Genomic DNA, 12,687 nt, shown 5'->3' with positions numbered 1-12,687 from the left:
CATAATATTGCAAATACTATAAAATCATACACATAAAAATCATATTTTAACTAAGTCAAAATATTTTTAATATTAACCAAAAAGTATACAAAATCGTGTACAGTCATAATATTTCAAGTATTATAAAATCATACACATAAAAATTATATTTTAACTAAGTCATAACACTTTCTTCATATATAATTTTACGCCATGCTTGACGGTTAGCTTCGGTGTTCTCTAGTCCAATTGAATCCAACCGCTTTCCACATGTAGCATTGGATTCATCCATGGCCAAAATACCACGTCCTGGAGAAGCAATTGTTTTCTGTATGCAAAAAAACAAGACACAAGAAATTATTACAAGAGCCACATGTATCAATGGTAACCATACCGAGCCGTTGATAGTGCCCCTTCGAGAATATGACGAAAATGCCCGTTCAAGAAACACGGAACGAGGACTATCAAAATCACTAGTTGTCTTAGAAGACCTATTCCTTGAGTGAGCTACAGTATAGTGTTTTGCACCGTGAAGGCTCTTCCCATAGCGGCCAGCCTCTGCTCTGTTATAGCGGGATAGTGCCGCTATTGACTACTCTGGTCCAAAGTCCAAACCCTACAGCATACAACCAAAACCAGGTAGTAGTTTTAAGAGGTAACATCTAGGAAGTAAATATCCTCCATGAACTTTTTAAAGCATATTCAAACATGTACCCCAGGTCTATCATATATCAAATTTTAAAATATCCATATCAGTGTATTGACAAATCGGTGCACCACATAGCATTAGCATTTCACCGTACAATATAGAAAGTAATATAATAACTATATTACCAACAATGTAAATAAAGTTAACAAGTACACGCGATCAAGTTCAACTATTTTGTCACGTCATAATATTACTTTCAGAAGATCATCTTTGCAACGTGTCAAATTCATGAAACACGATCGGACGTATACACGTAGTCAATGTACAGTTACTAAACTCAAGTTACGATTCTCTCATGTGACATTTTCAATTAGCAAAAATCCTAGCCCATAATTAAAACCAATAACTAGATACTTAAGTAATAGAAAACGTATGGACATGAGACCAGTGTTATCAAATACCCGCCACTACATCACTATGGCAGATACACATGAAAGTTTTTGAGCTCACCGCAATGGTAAATATCGGTCAATGCATGTTTTTCCACCATAATCCACTATAACTCAACTCAGTTAATTCTTTACAAATTTATATAGAACTACTACAAGTAAGAAGGCAAGAAACTTACAAGCTATAAGCTAATCCTGTGTCCTATTTGAACTATCTTTGTTTTTGTTTCCATATATCAAACCTGTAACCTGAAATCAAAATTGCAACATCAAAATTTAGAAAACAACAGCAAACAGAACTAAGGAATCTAGAATACATAAGAACCAAAAGTGGTAAGAAGACGAACTTGAGGATCAGGAACAGGTTTTCGAGTCTCAACATATCGATGCGACTCAGCCGATGCAAGAGCCGCTTTTTCCTACAGAAAATTCACACACAAAAATTCAAACAATTATACAAATTATACAAAGTTGACGAAGCCCTCTTCCACTTTTATCACCTCCAACAGCCCTCTGTTGACCTCTCTTTTTCTTCTTGCTACTGCATACATATCGAGTGATTCATATTTTCTAGACAACAGACCGAACCCCCCACCACCAATATGTCCGCCAACTCCTACAGTTGGACATGATCCAGCTGAGAACCCATATACATCACTTGCCTGAGAGATAGCATAGTAAGTTTCTTCCAATGTTGCACCACCTTCAATCCACGTTGTTTTCGTCTCCATATCAACCTTAACATGGTTTAAATTCATCATGTCAATGATGACAAAAAGAATACTGTCAACATCAACAAAAGAAGTACCTTCATAGCTATGTCCTCCACTTCTCACTCTTATTCCCAAAGAGAATTCTCTGCAGCATGCTAAACTTTTCTTTAGCTGCTTCAAACTCTCTTGAAGTACAATTACTATCGGCTTAGGTGTCGTAGGTTCTGCAAACCGAAGATTTTGAATTGAAAAGTTGAGAATTTTATAGTAATCATTGTAAGGAAAAATAGTGAAGTTTTTTATTTTGTGATTCTCCAAACAAAAGTTGAAGTCATCAAATGAAGAAGAAGATAAACACACAGAAACATCAAAGAATAGCAAGAGAAAACATATAAGGCATGACAATCTTTTGAAGAAATTCAACATGGTTTAAAGGTTGTGAAGAGTATGAATAGAGCAAGGTGGTTTGTGATTGGTTTATGAAATGTTTAAGTGGATGAGGATTGAATAGTGACTCCAAATGTTTAAGACAAAAAGGAAAGAACCATGCATAATTGTGGCCGGTACACAGTTTAATATATAGGAATTTACTATAAAACATCTTCCTTTGAAAACAGACAAAAATATGAAGACAGTAACGTAAAGAACACATGCATTTACTATAAAAGTTTAAGGGATAGATAACTTCATTATCTTCACGTTTGTTGTAGCAGTAGTCAACAGAATACCGACTGCACCGCAAGGATTAACATTAAATCAAGTAATTGCAACCACCCATTTTAAAAACAACATGTTTAAAAGAAAACAATTACAAATATTTCTGTGGCCATGCACACAACTAGATACCTCTAAAGACTGCTTAGTCAAATCCAGCAGAGTTGTTGACTTTAACTATCTACAAAGTTAGAATCCCATCAATTGTCAAGCTCTGTAGAAAAATCATCCTGTAAATTTTATCAATCCAATACACATTAGGTGTAGAAATTGCACCTCATTAGCTAGCTAGAATTGAAAATTCCAAAACAAAATATGAATGCGTTATTTAACAATTGAATTGTCACCTTTAATTTGGGATTAAGTTTTCCTGCCAAAGCCAAGAGGAGAATGGTCTTTCCTGAACTCGGAGGACCCAAGAGGAGAGTGGTTTAACCAGGATCATCTCTCCTATTCTGGTTATTAAAATCATCAAATTCCTGAAGCATAAACTTGAAACTGGCTTTGCATCATGAATTTAACTTCTCAAGGAGCTTCTGTATCTGTTTTCTCAATTAATATGAGAGAGAAACTCACTAGAACCAACACTATTTTGAAGTTCCAGGGATTCTACCAATGATAACTACACAAATATTCACACACATATATACACTTACAGCGCATATAGAATTTGAAAGAAAAAATTTGAATACCAACCAAAGCAAAAACCTAGATGCGTAATACGGCAATAAATTACAAAAAACCAAAGCAAAAAAACTTAATAGAAAGCATAAGTATTAGATACTGAAGATAGATGCAGAGAATGCATAAACAAACCCTAGTAAGGTCTTGAGCAGTGCTTTCAACTTGTTCCCCCACATTAAAAGTCCCAAGAACCACGCTGTGTGAAATTTGGCCAACACGGTTACGAGGAGCTCCTGATCCAGCACCGTTTCCTTTCAAATGACACAATTTACCATCAGCATTTAGCACAACACAGCTTAATCTATGAAAGGGGGCATGAATGACTTAAGTTATACCTCGGTTACTGTTTGTACTAGTTGTCTCAACGGAACCCGCACCAGAAGTCTGAGGCGGATTTGGCTGTCTTTCAACTAAATGCAACGTATGCCCATTCTCAACATCTTACAATGGATAAGGATTATGTTGTAAAATAAATAGATTAGCATCACAGCATGATCCAAACAAACAAGAAACCATTTAATGAAACATGAAATTTTAGTTCAAGCCATAGCATTCTCTTAGACGTAGAAATCCACATATTTAAAAGCCAAACTAATAAGCAATGTTGGATAAAGAGAGGATTCTAAATGATCCAGGTCATATGTGTGGTTAAAATGAAATTGTAGAATTTGAAGGATACGATACTCAGAAAGGACATGTTCATCCTTGAGGACTTTTCCTCTAAATATGAGTCGTTGCTGATTAACCGGTACACCTATTTCACTAGCAATTTTTTCTTTGAACAAGGAAACGGGTATCTGAAATAATTAAAAAGATCAGATTTAGAGGTACAATCTAATTTACTGATAATATATTACCACAAAGACAGTAGAGTTTATAATCACATTTTTTTCAACTTGAAAACTGTAGATGCGGGAATCTAAAGTTTTAATATTGAGCTGAACAGTTGAATCAGAAGAGTCTGCTGAGACATTGCCGGTACTGGAACCTTCATTAGAAGATTGTCCCTCCATGGTGTTGGTTCAGCTGCAAAGTGCTGGGAGAAAGGAGTAATCCCTCTGATGATTATACGAAAAACAACTGCAACGGAATTGAAATGTAAATTGAATATATTGATACAGAATTTGAAAAACATGAATGGTATGGTAAAGAAGTGATAAAAAAGTTGAGTGTGAATTCACCTAAGAGTAGTTAAACCTAAATGCGTGAATAATCAGATAGGAAAGCAAAGCATGAATAATCAGATGATAAGTGAAAGTGCGATTGAAGGTAGAGAGGGTACCTAGGTAGGTCGGTCGAAGAAGATCATGTATAAAAATAATTGGTTGAAGATCGACATGGCTTGAATATGATTCATACTAACATTAAATTGATCTTGTAGCATCCTAGCTCTTTCATCACACATACTAGCAAGAGTCTCTTTCCTCTTCTCAGTAACTTGCAGATTCATAAAACAAAAGATCCACAAAGACACTATACACTAACCCAAAACCCATGTCAACAACAATTTCCTCCATAACTTTCTCCTAACTTTTTTAAACCCAATACACTGATAATATTGCTGATTAATTCTACACACACTCCCCAATATCTTCTCCCCAATAAATTGATCTTTTAGACCAAACCCAATTACATGGAGCAAACTCATCCACAACAGTTCCAAAGAATCTTCACATGTTGTGAAAACTTGTGAAGAATGAAAGCTCAATAAATGAAGTAGTAGCAGTGAAGAAAAGATTTCAAAGTGAACAGGAAAGGAACATGAGACATGACAACCTTGTTGACAAGATGCTATCTTATCCAACCAGAATGGTAACACTAAAATGAAAAACACTACAGTATAGAATATGAAAAATTCACACACGCCTTTAAAAGAATCAAAGAATCATCAACAAGAGTTTCTAATTCAAAACATAAATTGATACTTGTTGATATCTTGTCAGCCACAAGCTACCAAACCAAGAAGTGGAAAAAAAAAGAAGGGCAAAAAACAAAACCTATAAAGACTCGTCTTTTAAGCTACCAAATCACTAGTTTTCAATAGTGAACAAAACCCACCTTTACCGCTGTCTCAACAGTGTTTCTCACCTCAGATTTTCAAAACCAGTGTTACTCAACGCAAGTGCCAGCTTGTGGAAATCCATAGCTGAAGAATGCTAAACCTACAGCAGCAGCAGCAGTTGGAGCCACCACAGTTGGAGATTTGAGTTATGGTTCCTTTCACTGTATAATTGACCCGACAACACAGAGAACATGGAGATTTTTTCATCTGCAGCAAAAAACCCATTTCACACCATTGCAGAACCGAGATTCACACGTTGCAAAACCCACAACAATAACCCTTATTCTCACCCTGCAGAGAACCACAAAACACCACGAAATCACACTACAAGACAACCCAAAATCTGACTATGTAAAAAAATTCCCAAAACACCACGAAATCACACTACAAGACAACCCAAAATCTGACAATGTAAAAATGTTCCCTAAGACTCACTCAAAACAATTTCACTTCCTGAATAACTATTAATGCTTAAATTTACTAAAATAATCATACACAACACAAGACATTCAAACAATAGGAACTAATTTCTGAACCAACATCCATTTTCAGGAGTATAAAACCCTAATTCTTCAGCTACCAATGCATGTACTCAAAGTATAAAACTCTACCTTCGTTTTACCAATGCGATGTCGTCATGTGAACCGAGCGATGGTGAACATTCTTCAGCTTCGTTGTCGTCACTGCGACGGTGAAAAGGGTTTGGTGAAATGCGATGAAACTGTGTTTGGATTCTCTGTGAGAAGAACTCAGAAATTCGTTGAAAATTTTGATGCGGCTTTCATCTTCGATTCCATTTTCGGTGAAATTTGTTGAAAACTGCGATGCGATTTAGAACGAGAGTTTCTGAAAACTGGGTTTAGAAAGAAATTAGATTATTATATTCAATTTATTAGACCATTGATATTCATAATAATGTTTAAATTATTTTATAAATTTAAATTTAGATCTATTAATATTTATTCATTAATTTTTAATAATATTTAAATTATTGGTTAATATGTCACATTGTGAGTTATAAAATTAAATAAAAATTTGTAATTTATATATATTTACACCCTTTTTTTTAAATAAAAAGGAGTAATTGAGATTTAATTATAATAATATTTTTAATTTAAACCCGGTTTTAGAAAATAGGGTGTATATTGTCATATGATAGTTTTTAAAATAATACTTTATTTACAAAATTGCCACCGCGTTTCTTATTTACACCCGTTTTTAATATAATGGGTGTAAATTTAAAAATTATATTAATCTTTTTGTACTAGTGAATTCATTGATCCGAATCAAAGGAAGATAATAGTTGTTGGTACTGTGTATCCTATGAAATCTATCCTTAGAGAAGGAAGAAGCACTGGAAAAATCAGAAATGTCAGAATGCTGTCTGTTATTAACCTTTCAACATCAAGAATTCCCGCAGAGATCACATCACTAAAGTAATATAGATTGTCCTCAATTTCATCTACAGCAACCGTAATGGTAGCCTTTGAGTCTGGACTTGGATTTCGGTCTCAGCAACCATAATATTTTATTAATATTAATATTATTATTATTATTATTATTATTATTATTATTATTATTAGGTTTGTATAATTAAGGTTTTATTCTCATAAATTATTATTATTATTATTATTACTATTATTATTATTATTATTATTTGGTTTATGACATGTAGGTTTTATTCTCATGAATTATTATTATTTATTATTATTATTAGGTTTGTATAATTAAGGTTTTATTCTCATGATGACACGTGGTTTAGATTGTTGTAAGGATGACATGTGGCTAGGGTTGCCATCATGACATCTTTACATTTATATTAATAAAATAAAATAATAAACAATGATAATTAATAGTATGATGACTAATTAAATTATTAATTAAAATTTATATTAATACAATAAATAAGTAATCATAATAATGAAAGAATATGAGTTACAGAATATTAAAAAATGTAATTCATAGGTTAAGAATATGAGTTACACTATATTTATTTATTGTGTCAAAAGCTTGTAGTAATAATCTAATAAACTACAACAAAAAAAAATAATAATGTAATAGTTTGAGCTATGTGTTTTTCCTCAATAAATAATATGTAACACCCCAGACTGCTTTCGGGATGATCGACTGACCCCACAAACCAACACGGGTCTTTTCAGCATGCTTTGACCTCACTCGCACGCTTTCTGGGAAACTTCCCAGAAGGTCACCCATCCCAATACTACTCCAAGTCAAGCACGCTTAACTGTGGAGTTCTTATTGAACGGACTCCCGAAAAGAAGATGCATCTTGTTGGTATAGGTAGTACCCATCAATCCTTATAAGCCTTCATTCAACCATGCAGTCCCATACCTGCACGGCTTTAGGATCCCTCTCATTCCGATGTGGCGACCACCCTTGCCCCAATTGGCCCTAGGTGTTCCATGCGGTGCAACCACCCCTCGCCTTCTTCGGCCTCGGGTGTTACATGCCCACCAGCTTCCGCATGGTTCGTCCTCGAACCACATCGTACTGGGAGAGGTATGGCTCTGATACCATTTGTAACACCCCAGACTGCTTTCGGGATGATCGACTGACCCCACAAACCAACACGGGTCTTTTCAGCATGCTTTGACCTCACTCGCACGCTTTCTGGGAAACTTCCCAGAAGGTCACCCATCCCAATACTACTCCAAGTCAAGCACGCTTAACTGTGGAGTTCTTATTGAACGGACTCCCGAAAAGAAGATGCATCTTGTTGGTATAGGTAGTACCCATCAATCCTTATAAGCCTTCATTCAACCATGCAGTCCCATACCTGCACGGCTTTAGGATCCCTCTCATTCCGATGTGGCGACCACCCTTGCCCCAATTGGCCCCAGGTGTTCCATGCGGTGCAACCACCCCTCGCCTTCTTCGGCCTCGGGTGTTACATAATAAATTAAAAATGTTTTAATAAATGCATTTCTACTATGATAAATTATGAATATAATATTTTATTTTAACAATAAACTATAAAATTAAATTTATTAAATTAAAAAAAAATATTGAAGTAGATAATTTAAATTAATAAAATTTTACATTAATAGTTTAATAATATCTAAAAATAAAATTGTAGATTTTAATAAAATCTTATACTGATAATCTAATATATTTTAATAAAAAATAATTTAATAAATTGGACTATAATATTTTCTATATAAATTATAAAATTTAAAATATTTTAATAAATGAATTTGTACTATAATAAACTATGAATTGAATTTTTAAAAATAAATTTAAATTTGAAATTATATTTATTAAATTTTAAAAAATTTCTTATAAGTCTTTTATAATCCATTTATCATGTAACGTTCAGGAAATTAATAGTTTATTAATCTTTTAATTATGTAAGTTTCACGAATTAAAGGTATTGAAATTTTTTGAAATGGATTTATTTTTAATATATTTTGTATATATTTTTTTATTACTTATCTATTATAAATTATTTATATAAAGGATCTTAACACAAATATTTATGAGTACAAAAATGTGACTACTAAAACAATATTAAATTTAATAATTTAATATATTATTTAAATTTAAATTTGAACTGTAGAAGAGAGTGATTTAATAAAATTTTACATTAGTCGTTTAATAATATTTTAAAATACAATTATAGATTTTAATAAAATCTTGTACTAATAATCTAATAAATTTTAATAAAAAATAATTTTATATCTTGGCATATTATATTTTTCTTTATAATTTATAAAATTCAAAATGTTTTGAAATAGATTTATATTTAATATATTTTGTATATATATATATATATATATATATATATATATATATATATATATATATATATATATATATATATATATATATATTTTATTATTTCTCTATCATAAATTATTTATATAAAGGACTGTATCTTATAAATTTATGAGTATAAAAATGTGACTACTAAAACTATATTAAATTTAATATTTAATTTATAATTTAAAATTTTAATGTATTATTTAAATTTAAATTTGAAATGTAGAGAGAGCTATTTAATAAAGTTTTACATTAATAGTTTAATAATATTTAAAAATACAATTGTAGATTTTAAGAAAATCTTGTACTAATAATCTAATAAATTTTAATAAAAAATAATTTTATATCATGGCATATTTGATTTTGATTTATAAATTATGAAATTCAAAATGTTTTGATAAATGCATTTGTACTATAATAAACTATGAATTGAATTTTGTGGTTTCCGGCGATTTCCGGCGAAATTGAGGCGATTTCCGGCAATTGAAGCGCACACGAATCTTACGTTTTTGGTGGGTAGACGAGATCAAGGAAAACGCTACGCCTCTCTGGACGATGGCTTAAACTCCTAACCCTAGGGTTAGGGGCCACGACGGAAGGGTATTAGGGTTTTTTTTGGTCGCTTTTGAATTTGGAGATGGGTCGTGGCAGGCCGAAGAAGAAGGCAATTATGACACCACCGGCGAGTACGAGATTGTTCCCGTCTACTCCAAACTCATCGGGGAAGGGCACCACTGGAATCAGGAAACCAACTGAGGGCAAAAACACGCAACTAGAACCAATTGTTGAGGAGCCACATGTGGAAGGAAAACAAAATGATGCAGAGCAGGAAGCAACACCACAGCTTTGGGTGGATATTATTTAAGGAAATCGTATCCCGTCGAATGGCTGTGAATTGAAATATACAGCACCGGTGGAGATAGATGGTGAAATTGAGGTTCAGCTAGAGGAGAAAGGTGTAGCTTCAGAGAAAGCCTTCTGGAGCAATGCTTTAATCATGTACGCCATAGGAAATAATCTTTCTATGCACGCAGTAAAGAAATTCATGTCTCTCACTTGGAATTTTGTCACCCTGCCGGAATTATACTATAATGAGGAGGGGTATTTCCTTGTCCGATTCAAGACACGACTGGATAGAGATGCGGTCTTAATGCGAGGACCATACACAGTATTCAAGAAGCCTATCTTGTTACATGAATGGACCCCCAAATTTACGCTGCAAGATGATGTCCTACGAGTTCTCCCAATCTGGGTGATATTCCCACAATTGCCGTTATATTGCTGGGGGGAACATAGCATAGGGAAAATTGCGAACGCCATAGGAAAGCCGTTACTCACGGATGAGTGTACATCAAAGAAATTAAGAGTTTCGTATGCAAGGGTACTCATTGAAGTGGACGTTACGAAGCAACTAAGAACCCACATCACAATCCGCGATCCACAGGGGGAAAAGATGTTACAACAAGTAGAGTATGAATGGACGCCGCCATATTGCACTGTGTGTAATAAAGTTGGGCATGTGTGCAAGCAAACAGAAGCTCAGGCTCGGAAAAAGAAGGAGGGGAAACAAGCATGGGAACAAAAGAAACCTCAAGAAAAGCAAGCAGAACCTACTGTGAATGTACCTAAAGGCACTGAACAACCAAAGCCTGATCATGTGGAAACAGAAGTACCAAAACCTACTGAAATGGAAACAGAGGTCCCTTGGACAGTGGTTCAAAATCGGAGCAGAGGAAAAGCACCACAGGACATACAAGTAGAAAACAACAACATATTGGGGGGCTTGCATATAGGAGAGGGCTCTCAATCTACTGGTGTTACATGATCGTATGGAACGTTCGTGGGCTCAATAAACATGCTAGGTGCCTTGAGGTAGGAGCTCACCTCAGAAAATTACAGGTACACTGCATTGCGCTCCTTGAGACTCGTGTTCGTAATAAAAACTGCGGCACTATCCGTAAAAGATTAGGTTTTCAATGGGAGTTCATTGACAACTATGAACACCATAATAATGGAAGGATCTGGCTGGCTTGGAACCCTGTGGAGATGAAAGTGATAGCCCGTGATAAATCGGATCAATTGATACATAGTGAGGTATATGACACAAGAGGAGGTTTCTCACATTACCTGATTGTTATCTATGCCCAAAACCAGCTTGCCAATAGAAGAAAATTGTGGATCGATCTCATACAAATTGGAAGCACTATCCATGGCCCTTGGATTATAATAGGTGATTTCAATAATATTCTGAAAATAGGAGACTGAATTGGGGGTCATGATGTGCAGGCTGCAGAGTATAATGATATGGAACAGATGATGACTGACACTAGCTTATTTGAACATGAAACAATAGGTCCTCATTTTACATGGTCAAATAGGCAAACAGCAAATTTGATTTGCTCCAGAATTGATAGAGCTCTCACAAATGCAAAATGGTTCCATGCTTTCCCAAACTCTGAAATTGATGTGCTTTCACCACATATCTCGGATCACTCCCCTCTGCGAGTTAGACAGGATTCTAGTGTGGTCGTGAACAAGAACAGAAGACGGTTTGCTTTTCTTAACTGTATTGCAAAGCATCCTGATTTCCTCCACATCGTGACAGCAAACTGGGCACCAAACCAACATGACTCTCCTATGTACAGACTGTGGAAGAATTTACAGAAACTGCAATACCCTCTGAAAGGACTAAGCTGGCAGATGACTGAAGGTGTCCGTAATCTAAGAGATAGCAGGCAGAGATTGGATCAGGCCCATGAAAAATGGGCTAAGGATCAACAAAATGCAAACATTTGTCTTGAGGTTAAAAACCTAACTGAGGATGTGATGAAGTATAGTGAGATTGAAGAACAAATTCTGAAGCAGAAATCCAAGAGTGATTGGATCAATTTGGGGGACGGAAATAACGCGTATTTCTATGCCAATCTCAAACAGAAGAACAAGTAGATTCACATTAAAGAATTGGAAGATGAGTGTGGAAATCGTTTGACTGAGCCAAAGGACATTGAGAAAGAGGTGTTGGATTTTTACCAACAACTCATTGGACAGTCTGCCAGGAACATTCAGCATGTGGATATTACTGGGCTTCGGAGAGGTGCACAATTGAATAGGGAACAACAGGAAAACTTGATCAAACCTGTTACCATGACTGAGATTTGGAAAGCAATTCAGGGGATGGGAGATAACAAGGCCCCCGGCATGGACGGTTATAATGCAAAGTTCTTTAAAGCTAGCTGGAGTGTGATCAACCACGATGTCGTCAATGCTGTCCAAGATTTCTTTATTCATAACAAATTGTATAAAGCTGTGAATTGTGCGTTGGTGACCCTAATTCCCAAAACTAGTAATGCAAGGAGAATGAAATATATGCGACCTATTGCATGCTGTACAACAATTTACAAAATCATCTCATGGATTCTTACTGCCAGACTCAATAGAGTGATCAACCATTTAGTCGAAGACAGCCAATCAGCGTTCCTACCAGGCAAGTCCATCCACGACAATATAATTATGGCGTATGAGCTGCTTCGAGGATACAATAGGAAGCATCTTTCTCCCCGATGTACTCTGCAAATTGACCTCCAAAAAGCGTATGATACGGTCGAGTGGAATGCTCTGGAACAAATTATGAACGAAATGAATTTCCCCACAAAATTT

The 12,687-nt window shown here is 34.8% G+C and overlaps 4 protein-coding genes across 6 annotated transcripts; 2 read left to right on the top strand and 2 right to left on the bottom strand.

Moving 5' to 3' along the window:
* Nucleotides 1-102: 102 nt before the first annotated feature.
* On the bottom strand, nt 103-3,318 carry LOC131644883 (berberine bridge enzyme-like D-2). Of its 3 annotated transcripts, XM_058915496.1 has the most exons (6): nt 2,852-3,318; nt 2,637-2,734; nt 1,886-2,014; nt 1,578-1,814; nt 1,425-1,496; nt 1,077-1,326 (listed from the first exon to the last, which is right to left on the bottom strand). In XM_058915496.1, the coding sequence occupies exons 3-6, from the start codon at nt 1,889-1,891 to the stop codon at nt 1,267-1,269; spliced, it is 375 nt and encodes a 124-aa protein (XP_058771479.1). In that variant the 5' UTR covers nt 1,892-2,014; nt 2,637-2,734; nt 2,852-3,318; the 3' UTR covers nt 1,077-1,266. The 3 variants fall into 3 exon arrangements, with proteins under 3 accessions (XP_058771478.1, XP_058771479.1, XP_058771477.1); XM_058915495.1 differs by lacking the exons at nt 1,886-2,014; nt 2,637-2,734; nt 2,852-3,318 and adding an exon at nt 103-595 and having other exon boundaries at nt 1,257-1,326; nt 1,578-1,863; XM_058915494.1 differs by lacking the exons at nt 1,886-2,014; nt 2,637-2,734; nt 2,852-3,318 and having other exon boundaries at nt 1,578-1,863.
* Nucleotides 2,460-5,151, bottom strand: LOC131595097 (ubiquitin-like domain-containing protein CIP73). The gene is made up of 7 exons (XM_058867361.1): nt 4,552-5,151; nt 4,073-4,268; nt 3,868-3,985; nt 3,524-3,628; nt 3,321-3,439; nt 3,161-3,212; nt 2,460-2,521 (listed from the first exon to the last, which is right to left on the bottom strand). The coding sequence occupies exons 2-7, from the start codon at nt 4,199-4,201 to the stop codon at nt 2,460-2,462; spliced, it is 585 nt and encodes a 194-aa protein (XP_058723344.1). The 5' UTR covers nt 4,202-4,268; nt 4,552-5,151.
* Nucleotides 5,152-10,027: 4,876 nt separating this feature from the next.
* LOC131595094 (uncharacterized) lies at nt 10,028-10,855 on the top strand. The gene has a single exon (XM_058867345.1). The coding sequence runs from the start codon at nt 10,028-10,030 to the stop codon at nt 10,853-10,855; it is 828 nt and encodes a 275-aa protein (XP_058723328.1).
* LOC131595086 (uncharacterized) lies at nt 10,852-11,976 on the top strand. The gene is made up of 2 exons (XM_058867335.1): nt 10,852-11,124; nt 11,317-11,976. Exons 1-2 carry the CDS (start codon nt 10,852-10,854, stop codon nt 11,974-11,976), a joined length of 933 nt encoding a protein of 310 aa, XP_058723318.1.
* Nucleotides 11,977-12,687: the final 711 nt, after the last annotated feature.

Source organism: Vicia villosa, linkage group LG1 (assembly GCF_029867415.1).
Source record: "Vicia villosa cultivar HV-30 ecotype Madison, WI linkage group LG1, Vvil1.0, whole genome shotgun sequence".
NCBI classification, from domain to species: domain Eukaryota; kingdom Viridiplantae; phylum Streptophyta; class Magnoliopsida; order Fabales; family Fabaceae; genus Vicia; species Vicia villosa.
This window is presented reverse-complemented; position numbering and strand designations above follow the sequence as displayed.